Here is a 16785-nt window from a genome sequence, read left to right as displayed (position 1 = left end):
GTTCTGGCAGGATCTTTCTCCGTTGGCAGCTACATGGTGTCTCTTTGACTCCACCTAATCTATCTATCTATCTATCTATCTATCTATCTATCTATCTATCTATCTCTTTCAGCCAGGCTATATTCTGCTCTGCATATGTCAAATTAACTTTATTCATTAACCAATAAGAACAAAACATATACAGAAGGACATCCCATATCATTATGTCAGTTATTTTTATGGTTTGCTTAGGGAAAAGCAATAAAAATATGTATGCGTTTAGTACACACCCAGTAACCCTACAGGCCTACCTAACTGTCTTGCAAGTTGCATTTGGTCGAGTCTGCAGATGCTGACCCTTTGGGGACCGATCACACTGATTATTTGGCCAGTAATCCTCTTCCCGGTGGTAGGATTATTCTGAGAAGGTTAATGCTGTAAAGTTAGAGAGGTGGCATGCTTCACCAGGTTCCCTTGTTTCCCATTATATCATCCATCTTAGAGTTACACTTCTGAGTCTTTTGTATTTGAATTGCACCCTGTGATTAATTAGCTGAATGACTGACCATGAATAGAGCCAGGTAGGAATGATTCTGTAGCAGAGGAGTGAGAATTAGCCTCAGGAAGAAAACCTTATCCCCTCTGTAGTAAGAGATCCTCAGGATCTGCAGATTAGGATAGTGTTAGAGGCAGAAAGCTCGAGGAGTTTTCATTTATCCATGCCTCATTACTCTATAAATGAAAAAGCACCATCCTTGACAGAAAGAGTTAACTCTTTGCTTTATATGACCTAATAGATGCCTTATTTCACGTATGTCATGTCTGCTTCTCAAGAACTGTTCATCTGTAAATGCCCCTTATTCTCTTCTAACATTTCTTTTTCCCTTGAGAGTGAAGTTTTGTGGTGACTACAGGGATATACTCCAACATTAATAAACATTATTCAATGGTATATTCACATAACCAAAAACATCCATGGGATCTCAGTACCCTTAGCTGATCTTTGCTTCTTTGTTCCCCTGCAATGACACCTCTTCAAATGATTGATTATGTGTCTGAAAGCTCCTTAACTTTCCCACTTCTTTCTCCTCCCATGTGTGCTTTTATCAGAATTCCTAGGCAGATTTGCCCTAAATTCATTCATTCATTCATTCATTCATCCATCCATTCTCTCTTAATATATATATGTATATATCCAGTGTTGTTTAGTGATTCTCTGTCTATGCCAGATGCCTTGACATACCATTCTTTCCATTTTTCTAAAGAAAGCAAATATACTCCAGTCAGTGCCAGAAATCTCATCCTTTTGAAGAGTTTATGAAATATTTTTCCTTAAACAAAATCTATTTACTTTCCTTTATAAATTTTAATAGAAGCTAAGATAGTAACAGATTGCTGTCATGGCTCAGGGACTATAGTGCAGTTTGAAGTTGCTGGGATGATGATAAAGGGGGAAAAGAAAATTGAAACTGTTTCTCAGACATCCCGCTCTACTGGTCCTTGGTTTGATTCTAGTCTCATTTTTTTTTTTAGAAAGAGGTCAAAGTACCTGTATTTTTAATAATTTCTTGACATGGTAAAAGAATTTTACATTACAATCCAAGGTTGGTAGGGTGAGGAGGGGCAGTGGAACAGTCAAACAAAAAGGGAAGCTGAGAAACACATGGTGGGAGGGGAGGAGTTTAGCTGGAAGGGACCTGAGGGGTGGGTAGGAGTACTGTCCAACTGAAATGCAATTGGTTTGTTACTGAGCACTATTCATGGGAAGAGAGCATCCTGACTCCTTTTCTGTAGGATACTGGGAGTGAAATGATGCGTCCCAGGTGGAATATGCTTGGAGTTGGAAGACGGAGAGGAGTAAAAGCCAAATCGACACTGAGAGTCACTGGCAGGTTAACTGCAGATACCAACTCTCACTTAAAAAGCTGGGGGCTAATGGGGTTAACACAAAAGCTGTAACAAGTGAGATCTCTGGAAGATTTGAAAGAGGCAACTCTTCTATGGGTTTGACCTTCGCAGCATATTTATACACACACACACACACACACACACACACACACGAACACACACACACACAGGCACGTGTGTATGTGCACAGATACATATACACATGAATTACTGCTTTCCCTTTCGGAAGCACAATACTATAAATATGAGAAATATTTCCCACAGGGAAAGCACAGCGAGGAGTAGCATCCTCTAGACCTCACAGCTGCCCACACCCTATCCAATGCACAAGCTGGCCTGGGAGAAGGGCAAGTGAGGGCCAGAGGGGCCAGCTTTTGCATAACACCAAAGAACCTGAGTCACAGAGGAAAGGCCTTCATGAGCCCTCTGCTCCTCGGCTCTCCTTCAACTTACCCTGGACACCAACGGCTACATTATCAGAAGAGAGGGTGGGCCTGGGACTTGCCTGGGTGGATGACTAAGACAACCGTCACCTGCTGAGGTGTTGCGTGTGTGACAGGGGCTGAAGGGGTAGTGGTGCAGGAAGGAAGGCTACGTTCTATAATGGAGCAGGAAGCATGTATACATGTCCCTATGCGTGTGTACAAGTGTACACAGTATCTGTGAAAACCCCAGTTATAAAAACATCCAGAGGAGCTCTAGGGATGCAGCTGAAGGCCTAAGGTATCCCTTGTCACAGTCAGGTTCAAGGAGGGGTAGACACAGGTGGAGAGCCCCAGGGCATCTCCAAGGCAGCTGCAGTGGGGAGGACCCAAAGTCCCACAGAAGCAAGAGACACTGGCCTGTGACAGGAAGATGTCCCTTCCACCTCTACTCCCCCAGTTCCTAAAAGACACCTAACATTTTCCCTACAGTTCCTCCAGCTTTTAACACAAAACTTAAAACAAGGGGAGGAAGGGAAGGGAAGAAAAAACAAAAACAAAAACCCCACAATTCTTGTGCCAATATCTCGCACAAATCTGGAGTTCTCCAGAAATTAGGACAGGCTGGGTGTGGGGTTTGGGGAAGGAGATAGAAGAGTTCCTGAGGCCTGAAAAAAGAGGTAAACACATCACAGAACTAGATGAGAGTTTCATTAGACTCTAACTAAAAACAGAGAGGTGTGGTTACTATTTCCAGCCAGTTTCCCCATCACGATAGTCATATAACAAACCAAGGCAATATCGGTCTTGAGCCAGACTCACAGAGTCCGCTGGCCCTGGCCTCAGTACAGTGTCTCTGCATTGCTGCTCCGGGGCCGTTTGATTTTCTCAATATTCTTCAGGATCATGTCATGTAGAGGGACATACTGATTCCTTAGTTCTGAAATGATGAGACGGAGGCTGATGTATTCTTTCTCGTCAATCTCTGTGACAGTGCGGCAATAGTCCTCCACATGGGGATATTTAGCTATTTTAGAAACCAATTTGGTCGAAGAGCAATCAGGGTTCCCAGACCTGTGGGAAGCCCAAGGACCACCCACCTCTATCCAGGTCTCCTAAGGTGAGCATCCAAACTGCCTAGGCTCCCCCAAAGCCAGTACGTGCAAAAACCCACTGCGATTGTTCTTGAGTTCTCAGTATTCAGATGAGGGAGGGGGACTTGATCGGGGGAGGGGGAGGGAAATGGGAAGCGGTTGTGGGGAGGAGGCAGAAATCCTTAATAAATAAATTAAAAATAAAATAAAATAAATAATAAATAAAAAAAATCAAAAAAAAAAAAGGAACCAATTTGGCTCTTGTAATATAGTATCTAGAAATCTGGTCCAGATAAGATGCAGCTTCACTCTCGACAGTTTTTAGTTCTGCAACTGTCTCCTCCTGAATAGACACCCCAAAGTTGTTCCCATCTTCTATTCTGGGAATCAAGAGCTGTACCCACATTTTGACCGTGTTACATTTCTCGATCAGCAGCCGAATCTCAGGTTTTACTTTCTCAATAATGTCCACCAGCTGCTGGTTGCTTTTTAACATCCCGTTGGGCATCACAAACACCTTGGTTCCTTGGAAGGCCTCTTCACATTCATCCAACCTGCGCTTCTTGTAAGTGGGACCATCCAGTCCATCATGGCTATTGGTGAGGAGAATGGGGTCAGGGACTGGGAGATTCATGTCTGAGTGGATCTGAGTTAGGTCATGGATATTTAGGATTGGTTCCTTCAAAAAACTATCAAGTTCTAGTAACTTCTTTGGGAAAAATTTGCCACCAAGTCTTCTGCCTCACTTGTGATCCGCTCCCTGAAAGAATCAACCTTGAGCTTCACTTCCTAATCCACCTTCAGCAACGAGGCCATGGCCAGGCAGGGCCGTGTCCGCTCCGCTGGGTGCTGGAGGCGCTGTGGACTCTGGGGAGGGCGCCGGAGGGACCTGAGGAATCTCCACTGTCCTCTGGACCCGGCCGCCCTCGCTGGCTTGCTCACCTCTTGCTCGTTCCCTCCCTCCGTGCCGGCCGGCCACCCGCCCGCCTGCCGCCTGCTGCCTGCTAGCTCTCTCGCTCGCCCTCCTAGTCTCAATTTTTGATCGTTTTAGGTTTGTATGATTGACAGTTGATAGTGACAAGCCATCGTGCCGGTGCAGCTAATGAAACTATGCTTGCCTGGAGTGCTGGTTGGTTGTCCTTGTGTATGCATTTCTTATTTTGATATGTTTTGAATCTGATTATAAAAAATTATCAGCCAGGCATAATACTGACTGGGCTTTAAGTTAAGATGTATATATTTGGTGTATCAATTGTGCCTACAGATCCTGGCATTATGTACTCAGCTATCCAAAGCAGAAAGCCAGTGTAGAGCAGAGAGATTTTCCTAGGTACCTCTTTCAGCAACATCTCAGCATATTCTCTTTACACGTCATATGCTGCATATGGGTTCATTTCTATATAGTGCTTGAGGAAGGATAGAAAATGCTTTATTTTCTGGTCTTCCACAGAGAGAAGCAGGCTAGTGAGAAGGTGATTGAGAAATACTTTTGAATATTCAGTCAATTTATTTCTCCCCAAATAGACAAGTAAAAAAATATAGCCTGCTATTCATAAATATTTTTGCTGGAATTATTTAAATATTTAGGCTACCGTCTTGTCTTAGTTACTTTTCTATTGCTGTAGAGAAACACGATGACCAGGGCTACTTATACTAGAAAGTGTTTAGTTGGGTGCTTGCTTAGAGTTTCAGAGGGTGAGTCTATGACTATCATGGCAGGGAGCATGACAACAGGAAGGCAAATATGGTGCTAAAGCAATCGCTACTAGCTTACATCTGATCCTAAAGTTGGAAGCAGAGAGAGAGAGAGAGAGAGAGAGCTAACTGCCAATGTCATGTGCGTTTAAACATCAGAACACACGCCCAGCGACACACCTCCTCCAACAAGGAACACCTCCTAACCCTTCACAAACAGTTCCACCTTTGAGGACCAAGCATTCAAACATGTGAACCTATGGGGGCCATCTTCATCCGAGTCACCACATATCTGCATACCTATGGCACATGGGAGGCAAAAGAAATTACTCCCTGAGGCACCTTTGTGCAAGTGTTTGTGAGTAATTGCTATGTGATAGGAAAATTTGAAGCAAATTATAATTTATAAATCAAGAAGTTTCATCCGTATTGAAGCCTAAGAAGCTGTTTTGTGAACTTTTACACTTACCAAAATAATTAGTCACATAAGGTACATCATAATGCTGTTTTGTGTTTATGGCTGGGATCTGCATGTTGGAAACTTACTTTGTCATGACTGTTTTTATTTAGATGACGTCTTGCACATTATTCAGAAGGAAGGGTTCACCATACTGATGCAGAGGCAAATATTATTATCAGAGGAAGAAGCCAGAACAGTGTGCAAGAACTATGAGAATGAAGAGTACTTTAGTAAACTTTTAGCATACATGTCCAGGTAAAGCAGTGTTCCAAGTTTGAAAGAATTGTGATCTATTGTCCACTCATTTTAGTCTTTTCTTAAGCTTTCCTTTTTTTTTTTTTTTGGCTTGGCAAACTTCTAAATTCTATAAATCGTTCCTGGCCTATGTCTTTGTCAACCTTGTTACTGTCCTCATTCTCTGCTCAAATATCTGTATCCCTCTCCATTCCTGGAATATTGTTAGAACAAATGATAGGTCCCATGGACACAGACACACACCAGTTTCCAGTTGAGTTGAATGCAGAATTCTAAAGTGGGCAACATTACCAAGTCCAAACTGAGGACTGTTTGACCCTTTGAGCAGTCTGATTATTCTTTGGGGGACTTTGATAACCTTGAATAACATGGATCCTGAAGAAGAAATGAGATGCTGAGAAGTTGCCACTTACCTAGAGGAGCAACTGAAATGCAGCTGAAGCAAAAGTCCTCCAAGGTTACATAATCCAACCAGATCATGACAGCCAGAAGAGACCACTCTAAAGAACCGGGACCCTGCCCTTCCCTTTCTGTCTTTCTTCCTAGCTCATGGCAGTATTGCTCTTGAGTGGATGCTAACATATATTAATGTTGGACTCCTTTTAAATCGTTTGACATACTGTAGTCAGTTTAACAACAAACGCACTTGTGTTCTGTGTATGTCATTAGCTACTAAGACATTCTTTCATTAACCTTTGGTTTTGCTCTTTCTAACAGCAGTCCATCTTACGTCCTTGTTCTATTGAGGGCAAATGCTTTGGAATATTGGAAAGAGTTAATGGGACCAAAAACTGTTGAGGAAGCATTTGCATCTGATCCAGAGAGGTATTGCTTACAGCATGGCTCCCTACCCTTTCTCATGTAATGCAGTTTAATTTCTTCTTAAGTCTAAGATACAGGAAGTACAGTTTTTAGTCTGAGAGGGCTTCTCAGGAAAGCTCCTGTTTCTGGTGGCATTATTGACTGCTTATTGTAGAGATATGGTCTACATACCTCTTGAAGATGACCATGGTTTTGCAAGAAAAGGTGGGATGCTTGACTTTGGCCTAGAAATTAAGAACCAAACTAATGGTTCATCTCTACTTACTGAAAGAAACATCTACCATAACCATAGTTTCTGACAAATAACCCCAATTAAAGTTGTAATCATAGCTGCAACATCTTTAATTGACCATAGGAGCTTTAAAATTCTTGAGAAAAATCAAGATTAAACTTAACACCACTATACAGAGAACTTTAATTTGACAAGTGAGGTCATGTAGTTAGCCAGGATCCTAGCCCCAGCCTTTTCAATGCAGTGGGTCCCTATTTTAGTTTTCCTTGGTAATATCCATTAACAATAAGATTTAAATGTTCACATATTTCTTTTCTAATCTCTGCTACCTCACAAAAAGATATAGTATATCCAAGTCACTGGCTAATTACTTCCTTTTGCACAATACCTAGAGATGGAATGAATGCTGTTGCATGGTGTTTTAAAAACAAATTGAATAAGTAGTGTTGCGTTGCATTAGATTGCTACATTACATTTGATTTTTGACTTGACCTCTTTCCAAAGTTTATGTGCACAGTTTGCCACAGGAAATTTCCCTATCAACCAGTTCTATGGAAGCAGTTCCAGGGCAGTGGCTGAGAAGGAAATAGAGTACTTCTTCCCTCCTCAGAGCACGCTGGCACTGATCAAGCCCCACGTGACTCAGGAACAACGACGTAAGCAGCTACTACATCACCAAGTCCTGACATCTTCTGCTTGATTCATTCTCCAAGAAGCTTTTCCCCCTGAATTTTCTAATTGAGATATTGATTTTCAGTTTTTATCCTTATTTTGGCTTGTGGTCCCTTCAATGTTTCTCTTTATTGAATTCAGTCTTCAAATCCTGACTTATCTCTATTCTTTCACTCAGTTGTATATTTATATTTTCCTAGACATTATTCAAATAATTATCTTTATCAACATGGCCTTAAATTTATTGAGAAATTTGGTAAAGTTTATTATCATTATTTTAAATTCTGCCTCCTGGGTTCTTCTGCAGGAATAGTGGGTTTCATGGGGGAATATACTGTTTTGGCCATTCATGGTTTTTTTTTTTTTTGCCTTTGCTATTGTGATCCATCTCAGGCATGTGGAATTTTTTTCTTTGGTTGTGGAATTTTTTCCTTTGGTTGTATGTCTCATATGATAGTCTAGCTTTCCTTAGATTGGGCAAGTGCAAGAGCTGTGTGGCCCGAGTTAGGCCTAGTAAAGTCGATTGATGAGCTCTTTAACTGGACCAGAGAAGCTGACTCCTGAACCATGGGTGTAGAACTATGCCAGAAAATGGGTTTTTCATATAAAAAGGGTTCAAAGACACAGGTCTAGAACTAGGATTGGTGGTTGGCAGATGGCAGAGGTTTTTGGCAAGGCATGCCAATGGGAAAAATTGATTTTCCCTGTAAAGGTGGTCCTGGCATAAAGAGGGTTCAAGAACCTAACTAGAAAAGGTGGCTCTTGGGACGTGGGTCTATAACTAGGCCAGGAAAGATGCTAATGCAAAAGAACCCATTCTCCCGATTAATTATTGAGGGAAGTGAGATGACATAACTGTGGGTATTACTACCCCTAGGCAGATGGTTATGAATTGTATAAGAAAGCAGGATGAGTTAGCCATAGGGAGCAAGTGAGAAAACAGTGCTCTTTTAGGGCTTCAGTTTCTGCCTCTGGAGCCCCTGCCCTAACTTCCTTCAATGAAGGACTGTGATCCAGAAGTATATGATGAAAGAAATCTTTTCGTTCCCATCTTATTTTCAATCACTGTGTTTTTATTACAGTAAAATCCAACCCTAACTAAGACGGAAATCAGTACCAAAGAATGGACCATTGCTTTGACAGAAGGGATTGTGAAAGGTCCGGAGAAACATCGAGAGCCCAGAGTTTAGTGATCCTTTCTGTGGTATCTTGGCATATAAGAATGTTGAGAGCAATGCAGATGATGGAGGTCTGGCCTGTGAAACGTCAGAAGGAAGCAAAGACCCTGCTGTAGTTGTTTGTATGGTATTTTGTGTTAAGAATCAGTGGCATGTGGTCAGCTGTAGCTGAGGAATCATCTGTAATTGACTAGAGACCAATAACACTAAAGTAAGACCTTTGCTTTATTGGGGCAACCACTCACGGCTGGTTAACTGGTGCTAAGAAATTAGCAGTGATTAAGAAGAGACCAGCATCACCGAGGTGGAATCTTCTGAGAGGTGTTTCCACAGGGTCAGCACACAGAAACCATGGTCCAGAGGTGCCCAAGGCTGTAATTTGTATTGGCAGCTGAACTTGACAAGCTGTAGGAGTGTTCCAGGTGTTACTGATTTTGACGGCATGAATGGGGTCGTGAAGAATAGTTGAGCCATGGCATTGTGAGAGCCTACTAGTGCAGCCTCAATTGCAATAGAAGGCTGATAATTGAAGGGGTCCTTGAGAGAAGTTGAGGTTTGGTATCATGCAGCAAGGTAAGAGTCCCTGAAAGAGCTCAGAAGCTATACGTGAAGGTGAAGCTCAGTTGCAGGAGAGACCGCAGCATTCTGGAGATGTCAGTACCATGGGACAACTACCAAGGACAGTAGCAGGTGTAGAGTGGCGTGGGCCTGAGTCTATAAAACAAGCTGTCCTGTGTTGCAAGCAGCAAATTTGAAGGCAAGGGTCTCTTTAGAGCCCAGAGGATTGTGAATAGGTCTTAAGACATCAAACACTGAGACTTTTACACCATGAAACTTTGTTTTTGCTTTGATTTAACTGTGACTGTGAACTGATTCTTCCCTCTTGGAGTCAAAAAGTATTTACCTCATTTTTTATTTCTACAGACGCTCACCGTTGACTTTGAACTTTTAAAGAGACTTTTGAGTTTAGAGAGACTTTAAAGTTTTAGAGAGAGCAGATACTTTAGAGACGCTTGAACTTTGGGACGTTGGGTGCTTTTAAAAGACTGGGTTTTTGAAGACTGGGAGTTTTAAAAGTTGGGATATTTGACATTGTGATATTAGTGTTACCATGACATCTGGAGGACAGAAGAAACCAGGAAGGTTGTAGTTTGATAGTGCTGTGTTTGTGAGTCAAGTTGGCAAATGGTTAATTGCACTAATGTGTATCCTCAACTAGACACAAGCTAGATTCATTTAAAAGAAGAGAATATCAATTGAGAAAAACACCCTCACTAGGTTGGACTACAAGCAAGTCTGTAGGACATTTTCTTTATTGGTGATTGATAATTGATGTGAAAGGGCCTAACTCATTATGGGAAGTGCCATTCCTGGGAAGATGTGTAGTGAGAAGGTCGCTTGGTTGTTCCCGGCCGCTTAGTCCCAAAATAATCCCATAGAAACTGTATTAATTGAAACACTGCTTGGCCCATTAGCTATAGCTTCTTAATGGATAACTCTTACATATTAATTTAACTCATTTCTATTAATCCTGTGTATCGCCACATGGCTGTGGCTTACCGGCGAAAGTGTTGGCATCTGTCTCCAGTGGGGCTACATGGCTTCTCTTAAACTCCTCCTTCTTTCTCCCAGAATTCAGCTTAGTTTTCCTGGCCTAGTTCTGTTCCTCTATAGCTTTGCTATAGGCCCAAAGCAGTTCCTTTATTTATCAATGGTAATCACAGCATACAGAGGAAAATCCCACATCAAAGATGGCTCTAAGTTTTATAAGAACTGTAATGAGACTGAGAAAGTCATGGGGAGCAGGCCAGAAAGAAGCATGCCTCCTTGGTTTCTGTTTCATTTTCTGCTTTTTGAATTCCTTTCCTAACTTCCTTCAGTGATGAACCGTGACATGGAAATATAAGATAAAATAATCCCTATCCTCTCCAAGTTGTTTTGAATCACGGTATTTTATCATAGCAGTAGAAACACCAACTAAGACACACTGCTTTATGACAGCATCTCGCTTTGGCCATGCCTAACTCAAAAGTCGGCATTTCTAAAAATACAGGTACTTGAGTCCAGAGATAGTTGTTTCCTGGACTGTGGTTTAAGAACCATACACATTATTCTTTAAAATGTCATTTTCTCATGATAAATTTATAGGACTGGCCCATTTCTGTTTTAGTTTTTGTATTCTCACATTTTGTTACTTAGAGGGTCTCCTGGAGTAGATCCTAGATATCTTCTTACCAGCAGGAAAGACCCAGCCTTCTTCAAGTTTTCTATAAATTAGGTCTCACTTTCCTTTCCTCTCAGGCCAACACCTCTGAATATTTTTTACTTGGAGTAAAAAAAAAATCATTTCTTTTTATTTCCTTTGTCTGTGCCTTTCTTCCTTCCCCTGTCCCCTTCCCCCCACATCCCATCTTCCCCCACTCTTCTTCCTTTATAAGAATGCTCGGAGTCTTTAAGTTGGTTCCCCTTGATGGGGAGAATGCAGACTTCGGTGCTCAAGCGACTGATGAGATTCTGGTAGGACTCACTGTACTGATGCACTCAGCAGCGCCTTTCTACTTCAGGAAATAATTTTTGCCTTGGCTATTTCCCAGTACAGATCATACGAGGCATTGGTAGACATTGGGGCCTAAAGATGAAAATACGTCTTCATGCTTAGCATGCCAACAGTTCTTCTTTTTCCTTTGATAATCCATAAATTAATTAAAGTGAGACATTCATGTTAAAACTCGGAACATCTTCTGACTGTTATTTGGTACTTTTAATTTTATACAATTTTGCATATTTATAAACCACAAGATGCAAGTTGAACTATTATTTTCCTCTGGTATTTTGATCTTTACCATGAACATGGAAAGAATGATCTTCACTATTTCCCAATGTTTGTTTCCTCAGTGGAGATCCTGAGGGCCATTAAAGACGCAGGATTTGAGATAACTATGCTGAAAGAAATGCTTCTGACTCCCGAGCATGCCAACAAAGTTTATTTCAAAATAACAGGAAGAGAGTTTTATAAAAACGTCTTGGAAGTCTTAGCTTCGTAAGTTTCTGAAATGTGGTTGCTCATATTGTAGAAGTAGTAATTGTACACTATAGAAACTGTAGGAAACAGAAATTATTATTAATTTTTTTTGGTTTTTTGGTATTTTTAACAACTTTCTATCTAATCTGACTCAAGGAAAGACACCTTGTTAACTTTCAAAGTTTGTTTATTTTTACAATTTCTTTCCTTCCCATTTCTTCCTCTGTCTATTTCTTTAGTTCTTCACACTACATGTAAAAGAGTTTAGGTTCTTGTTTATCCAGTGCAGAACTATGCTTACATCTCCTTTCCTGTAAAATGGAGAGGAAGCCATGAGGCCCACTTCACAGGAAGTGAAGATGACTGAGATCCTGCACCATGAACACTAAGAAAGTTAAGCTCCAGGTGCATCTGCTGTATGCACCTGGGGAGAGTTCATGACTCAGGTTAAGGATTTAGAGGATGGTGTGGGGTAGGGGAAGGAAAGAGAGGTAGGAGGGGCAGGAGGAAAAGGTCAGGGTGCTCTACAGATGACCAACGTGTCTGCTGACCAACTAGACTGTCCATTCAAGTGGTCGTGCACTGAGCTGAGCTAAGTCATTTTGCCTTAGGTACCACGCAGTCACTGGATAGAGCACATCGAGGGAATGAGGGTGGTCTGGGAAAGATGACTTTCTGCAGTGGAGGCAACTCTTAAAGGACTAGAGGCTGAAGGTTGAACAGGAAGCAAAAGTCCTTGGCCCATGACAATGTTTGTGTGGTCCCCAAAGGAGTGAAACTATAAATCCATTCACGTTCATTCTTTAGAATTAAAGAAAATGACACAAAACTTGTAGAAAAGGGAGAAGACAAAGAAAGCACAAGATTATACTGTTAGGAAAAACTGTTCTGGATGGACCAGAAGCATTCTGTCTTTAGTACTGTGTGCAATTCATACCCTTAAAGGAACCTGCCTTCTGAAAGAATTGCTGTTTGCAGGGGCACATCTATAATCATGGTCCTGACCAAGTGGAACGCTGTTGCAGAATGGAGACGAATGATGGGTCCGGTAGACCCAGAAGAAGCAAAACTGCTCTCCCCAAATTCCCTCCGAGCCAGTTATGGACTAGACATTTTGAGAAATGCTGTCCATGGGGCATCTAATGCACCTGAAGCAGCAGTCAGCATCAATAATGTGTTCACAGAGGATAATCCCGAAGACTAGAACACCAGAGTACGTGCTATAAAGAGTATACTTTAATTACCTTTGTTTTTTTAAATGTTATTTTAAAGATTATAATTGCAGCTTCTCTTTTCTACTTCCAAACCCTCCCATATACCCACTTCTCACTCTCCTTCAAATTCATGACATATTTTTCTACTAATTGTTATTGCATGCTTATTTGTGTATACATATATATTTCTAAAGCTGTTTAGGCTGTATAAAATTGCTTGTATATATATTTTCAGGGCTGACCGTTTGGCACTGGACAACCAATTCATGTGAGACACAACCTCACAGCAAATTCCCTGATCCTCTGTTCCCTCTTTCACAATGTTTTCTGAGCCTTAGGTTCAAGAGTTTTTAGTAGACATACCCATTGGGATTAGGCTACATAACTCTGCATTTTGATTGGCTATGGTTATGGATTTCTGCAGTGGTCCCCATCTCTTGCAAAAAAAAATTTCTTAATGAGGGGTAAAGACTACATTTATCTGTGGGTATAAAAACAAATGTTTATAGAACTGTTATTAGAGATTATGCTGTTTTAGTAATTTAATGTTGTTGATTCTCTTTCACTAACCATGATTTCCTTAGCATTGAAGATTTATCTAGGTTTTCAGTACCAGGCATTGTTTTCCTCCTCTCAAACAGGTCTTGAATTCAACCTTAAGAGTGATAACCCTAAGGGTGAAGTACACTACCTCATATGCACTAAATCCCCTTGTTTCAAGAACATGAGTCGTGTGGGGTATAGAGTAGGAAATTGGTGACTTTTTTTTAAAAAAAAAAACCTGTTTTCCCTCCTTATATTTATTTTTTTTATTAGGGAAATACTCTTTATTAAAACAAAATTTTGGGAGGTATTATAAGGCATTAAGTCAGAACATTTTTCTAACTTTTCTGATATATTTGTTCAGCAGGTTTGAACACATTGATGTAATCAGTGCACTACAAAATAAAAACCCTTTTCACTGAAATAATATTATGATGGAAAGTAGCAATGTGGTTGGATATTTCTCAAGTCTAGAAGACTTGGAATTTTCTACCCAAGGAATGAGTGCCTGATCTAAGGGATAGCCTGACTTTGCTGTTGAGGACAAGATCCAGGAAAAGTGTGGAGCAACTATGGTAGCTAGATGCTTGAGACTAGTGAAGCCTATTTGTCTCCATTTGCGATTTCCATATAGTGGTCTGCATATCACAGCACTTCCAGGACTCATTGACTCTATGCTTATTACAGGAACACCGGCTTGTGCATTGTAGCAAACCGTAGCACTTCCTATGTCTGGATAGAGATAGGCACATTTGGATGCTCCCATCACTTGTATCTGTAACATATCTAGATTTTCAAATATATATCCTTCTTTAAGAATTTGGGATCCAGAAAGCCAGCATTCTGAAGTGTTCAAATCCTTTATGCTTCCTAAAGGTGCCATTATATGAATAGAACTCTGGCCTTCTCGAAGAAGCACCAGAGCAAGGTCATTTCTTGCAGCCTGACTCACTAACCGGAATCTTTCATGCAGTAAAATAGTAGTCACCTTAGCAACTCTCAGAGGTTTTCTGGGATGTCTAAGGCCCAATATCACAACAGTGTTTTCAGGATTCATGTTTCTCACACAGTGGGCAGCAGTAAGAACCCAGTAGCTACTAATAACGGAGCCACTGCAGATATGATTCCCACAACTGAAGATTATAGCTTGCCATGGCATAGCATATTGCACAGAAATATGATCTGTTAAAGCTTGAGGCTGTGGAAGAGAGATGAAGTGTGGATGAACAGCAGCAGATGACGATGTAAAAGTTAAATCTTTCCTACTGGTAGAGACTGACAGGGAATTGAAAGGAGATGTAATCACAGGTCTTTCAGGAGACCAGGGTGCACGACTGGGCTGTGTAACTCTCTGGAGCCAGAATATGAAGGGGCTAACTTGACTGAAGACATAGGGCTTTTTGCAATGTTCATCATAGTCAATTAAAATTCCCACCTGCATCCATATGTCTCTTTGTTTTAGATGACATACCAAAGGTGCCCCAAGATCACCCTTACAGCCAAATTCCCCGATAGCTTTCTTGGCCTTCACACAGAAAGTGAACTCATTCAGTTGAGGCCAAAATTTAGCACAGGTGCTGACTTGCATGATGCTGAAGTGCCTTTTTTGCAGGATACCAGGACTTCCTCTCATGAGGGACCAGCTCGGTAACCAGCAGTCATATAGTTGTATGTGTTTTTCTTGTTCTTGACTTTCTTCCAGGCAAATAGGAAACACCAAAGATTGAAAATGTATTGGCTCCTTCAGGAAGAGTAGTCCTGGTCCTAAAGGTCCCCTGGGACCTAAGTATGGCAAAGAACGCTGGATACCTACAGTTTCACCTTGTGTAGGATCCTGAAGATCAACCAGACCCACTTGGACTAAAGCCAGAGATTCTGACCGTTTTATAAAATTGGCACATCGGGCAGAAGTGAGGACCCACATTTCATTAAGAATAGAACCAGCACAGAAGTGGGAGTAAGACATCTGCATAGAAACCATCCATGGGAATTCACCTATTTCAGCTTCCCAACAGTCAGGACAGTGGGGAACAAGGCCAGAGCGTACACCACATACTGTGGTATCATGAGAAACAACAGCTGTCTTGTAGAGCCACAGTTTTTGGAGATTATCATTCCATGTCATACTCAGGTGACATTCAGACAAGGAAATATTGAGTTTTGTATGCCTTTTTGATAATGGTTCCAGTGAAAGATTATCTTGTGGATCAGACTGAGGTGGCAATATTGGGGTAGGTTCTTCACTGAAAAGCATTTCTGGAAAGGAGTCTCTGTCATTTGAAATAAAAAATACTGTAGGAGGATTTCTTCGCTGTCTGTTCTGTGAGGAAGTAATTAATCTACTCAATGACTGGAGAGATAATCCATCAGAAAAAATATTAACACGGTTTATATGATTACTAAGATAATGTTCTACTCCAGGATAAGAACTGAAACGTGAAGAAAAAATAGGATCCAGCAGCTTCTCATTCATCTTGATAAGCCCTCTCATCCATAGTAGATATGGGGCTGTCTTGATAACAAGAATAGGAATTTCACATGCCATTGAGGATTCACTGATGAGTCCTACCAATTCCCAATGACTGCCAAAGGTACAAAGGACAGGGATACCTTGCTGTATCCAGCAATCTTCTTTTTGATGATTCCAAATACATAGGTTATTACTTCTAGGCTTGTGATTATAATGATTGTGACAGAATGAAATGTCCAGGAATTTTACTGACAGCATCTTCACATTGTTCTCAAATTTAGTGTGTTTCTGGTACTGGTATACACTGCAACGTTGGTAAACACAGGGAAAACAACTTTTCCTAAGGATGTTGTAATATTGAGGAAGTAAAATTCGTTTAATCTTAATTGGGACCTCCAAGAGGCTCATTCCTATGGCTCCTTTGATAGAATATTTTCCATCACGTGGATTAAAATGGGGATGCAGGCAGATTTTGTCACCATGTATAATTCCTTCTTTGTTGATAACTTTTGAAATATCAGAGTTCACATATTTCAGTTTAGTTAAACAGCTGATTGTGGACAGTATCCACCACTGATTAAGGATAACTCCTTGGCAGGTTTCATCTATGGTCAGTAACCATGGGATGTTGTTAAGTGTTGACAATGTGGCAGTTTTGGGGACAAAGGAAGCTGACCACTGCTTTTGAGGGTTAGGTACTAGAAAGACACAGAGAAAAGAAAGAGTCATAGCCTGAAAATAGTAAATGAGTGGATGATTAATGTGACTGCTATCTGAAAATATTTGATAAAGATGAAAACATAGAAAATAATGAAAATG

General features: G+C 41.0%; 1 protein-coding gene and 1 pseudogene across 1 annotated transcript in view; one reads left to right on the top strand and one right to left on the bottom strand.

Moving 5' to 3' along the window:
• The window catches only part of Nme8 (NME/NM23 family member 8), a 48730-nt gene extending 35787 nt beyond the window's left edge, over positions 1-12943 (top strand). The window contains exons 11-15 of the mRNA XM_041645714.1: positions 5669-5813; positions 6531-6638; positions 7372-7523; positions 11613-11757; positions 12718-12943. Of these exons, the coding sequence (XP_041501648.1) occupies positions 5669-5813; positions 6531-6638; positions 7372-7523; positions 11613-11757; positions 12718-12943 (776 nt within the window). The remainder of the gene's footprint in view (positions 1-5668; positions 5814-6530; positions 6639-7371; positions 7524-11612; positions 11758-12717) is intronic.
• Positions 3152-4219, bottom strand: LOC121443955 (annotated as a pseudogene).
• Positions 12944-16785: the final 3842 nt, after the last annotated feature.

The sequence above is a fragment of the Microtus oregoni genome, unplaced genomic scaffold, assembly GCF_018167655.1.
Source record: "Microtus oregoni isolate MIOR12 unplaced genomic scaffold, Mior012 000115F_ref0000277, whole genome shotgun sequence".
Lineage (NCBI taxonomy): Eukaryota > Metazoa > Chordata > Mammalia > Rodentia > Cricetidae > Microtus > Microtus oregoni.
The sequence above is the reverse complement of the archived record's forward strand: the minus strand, read 5'-3'. Positions and strand labels throughout refer to the sequence as shown.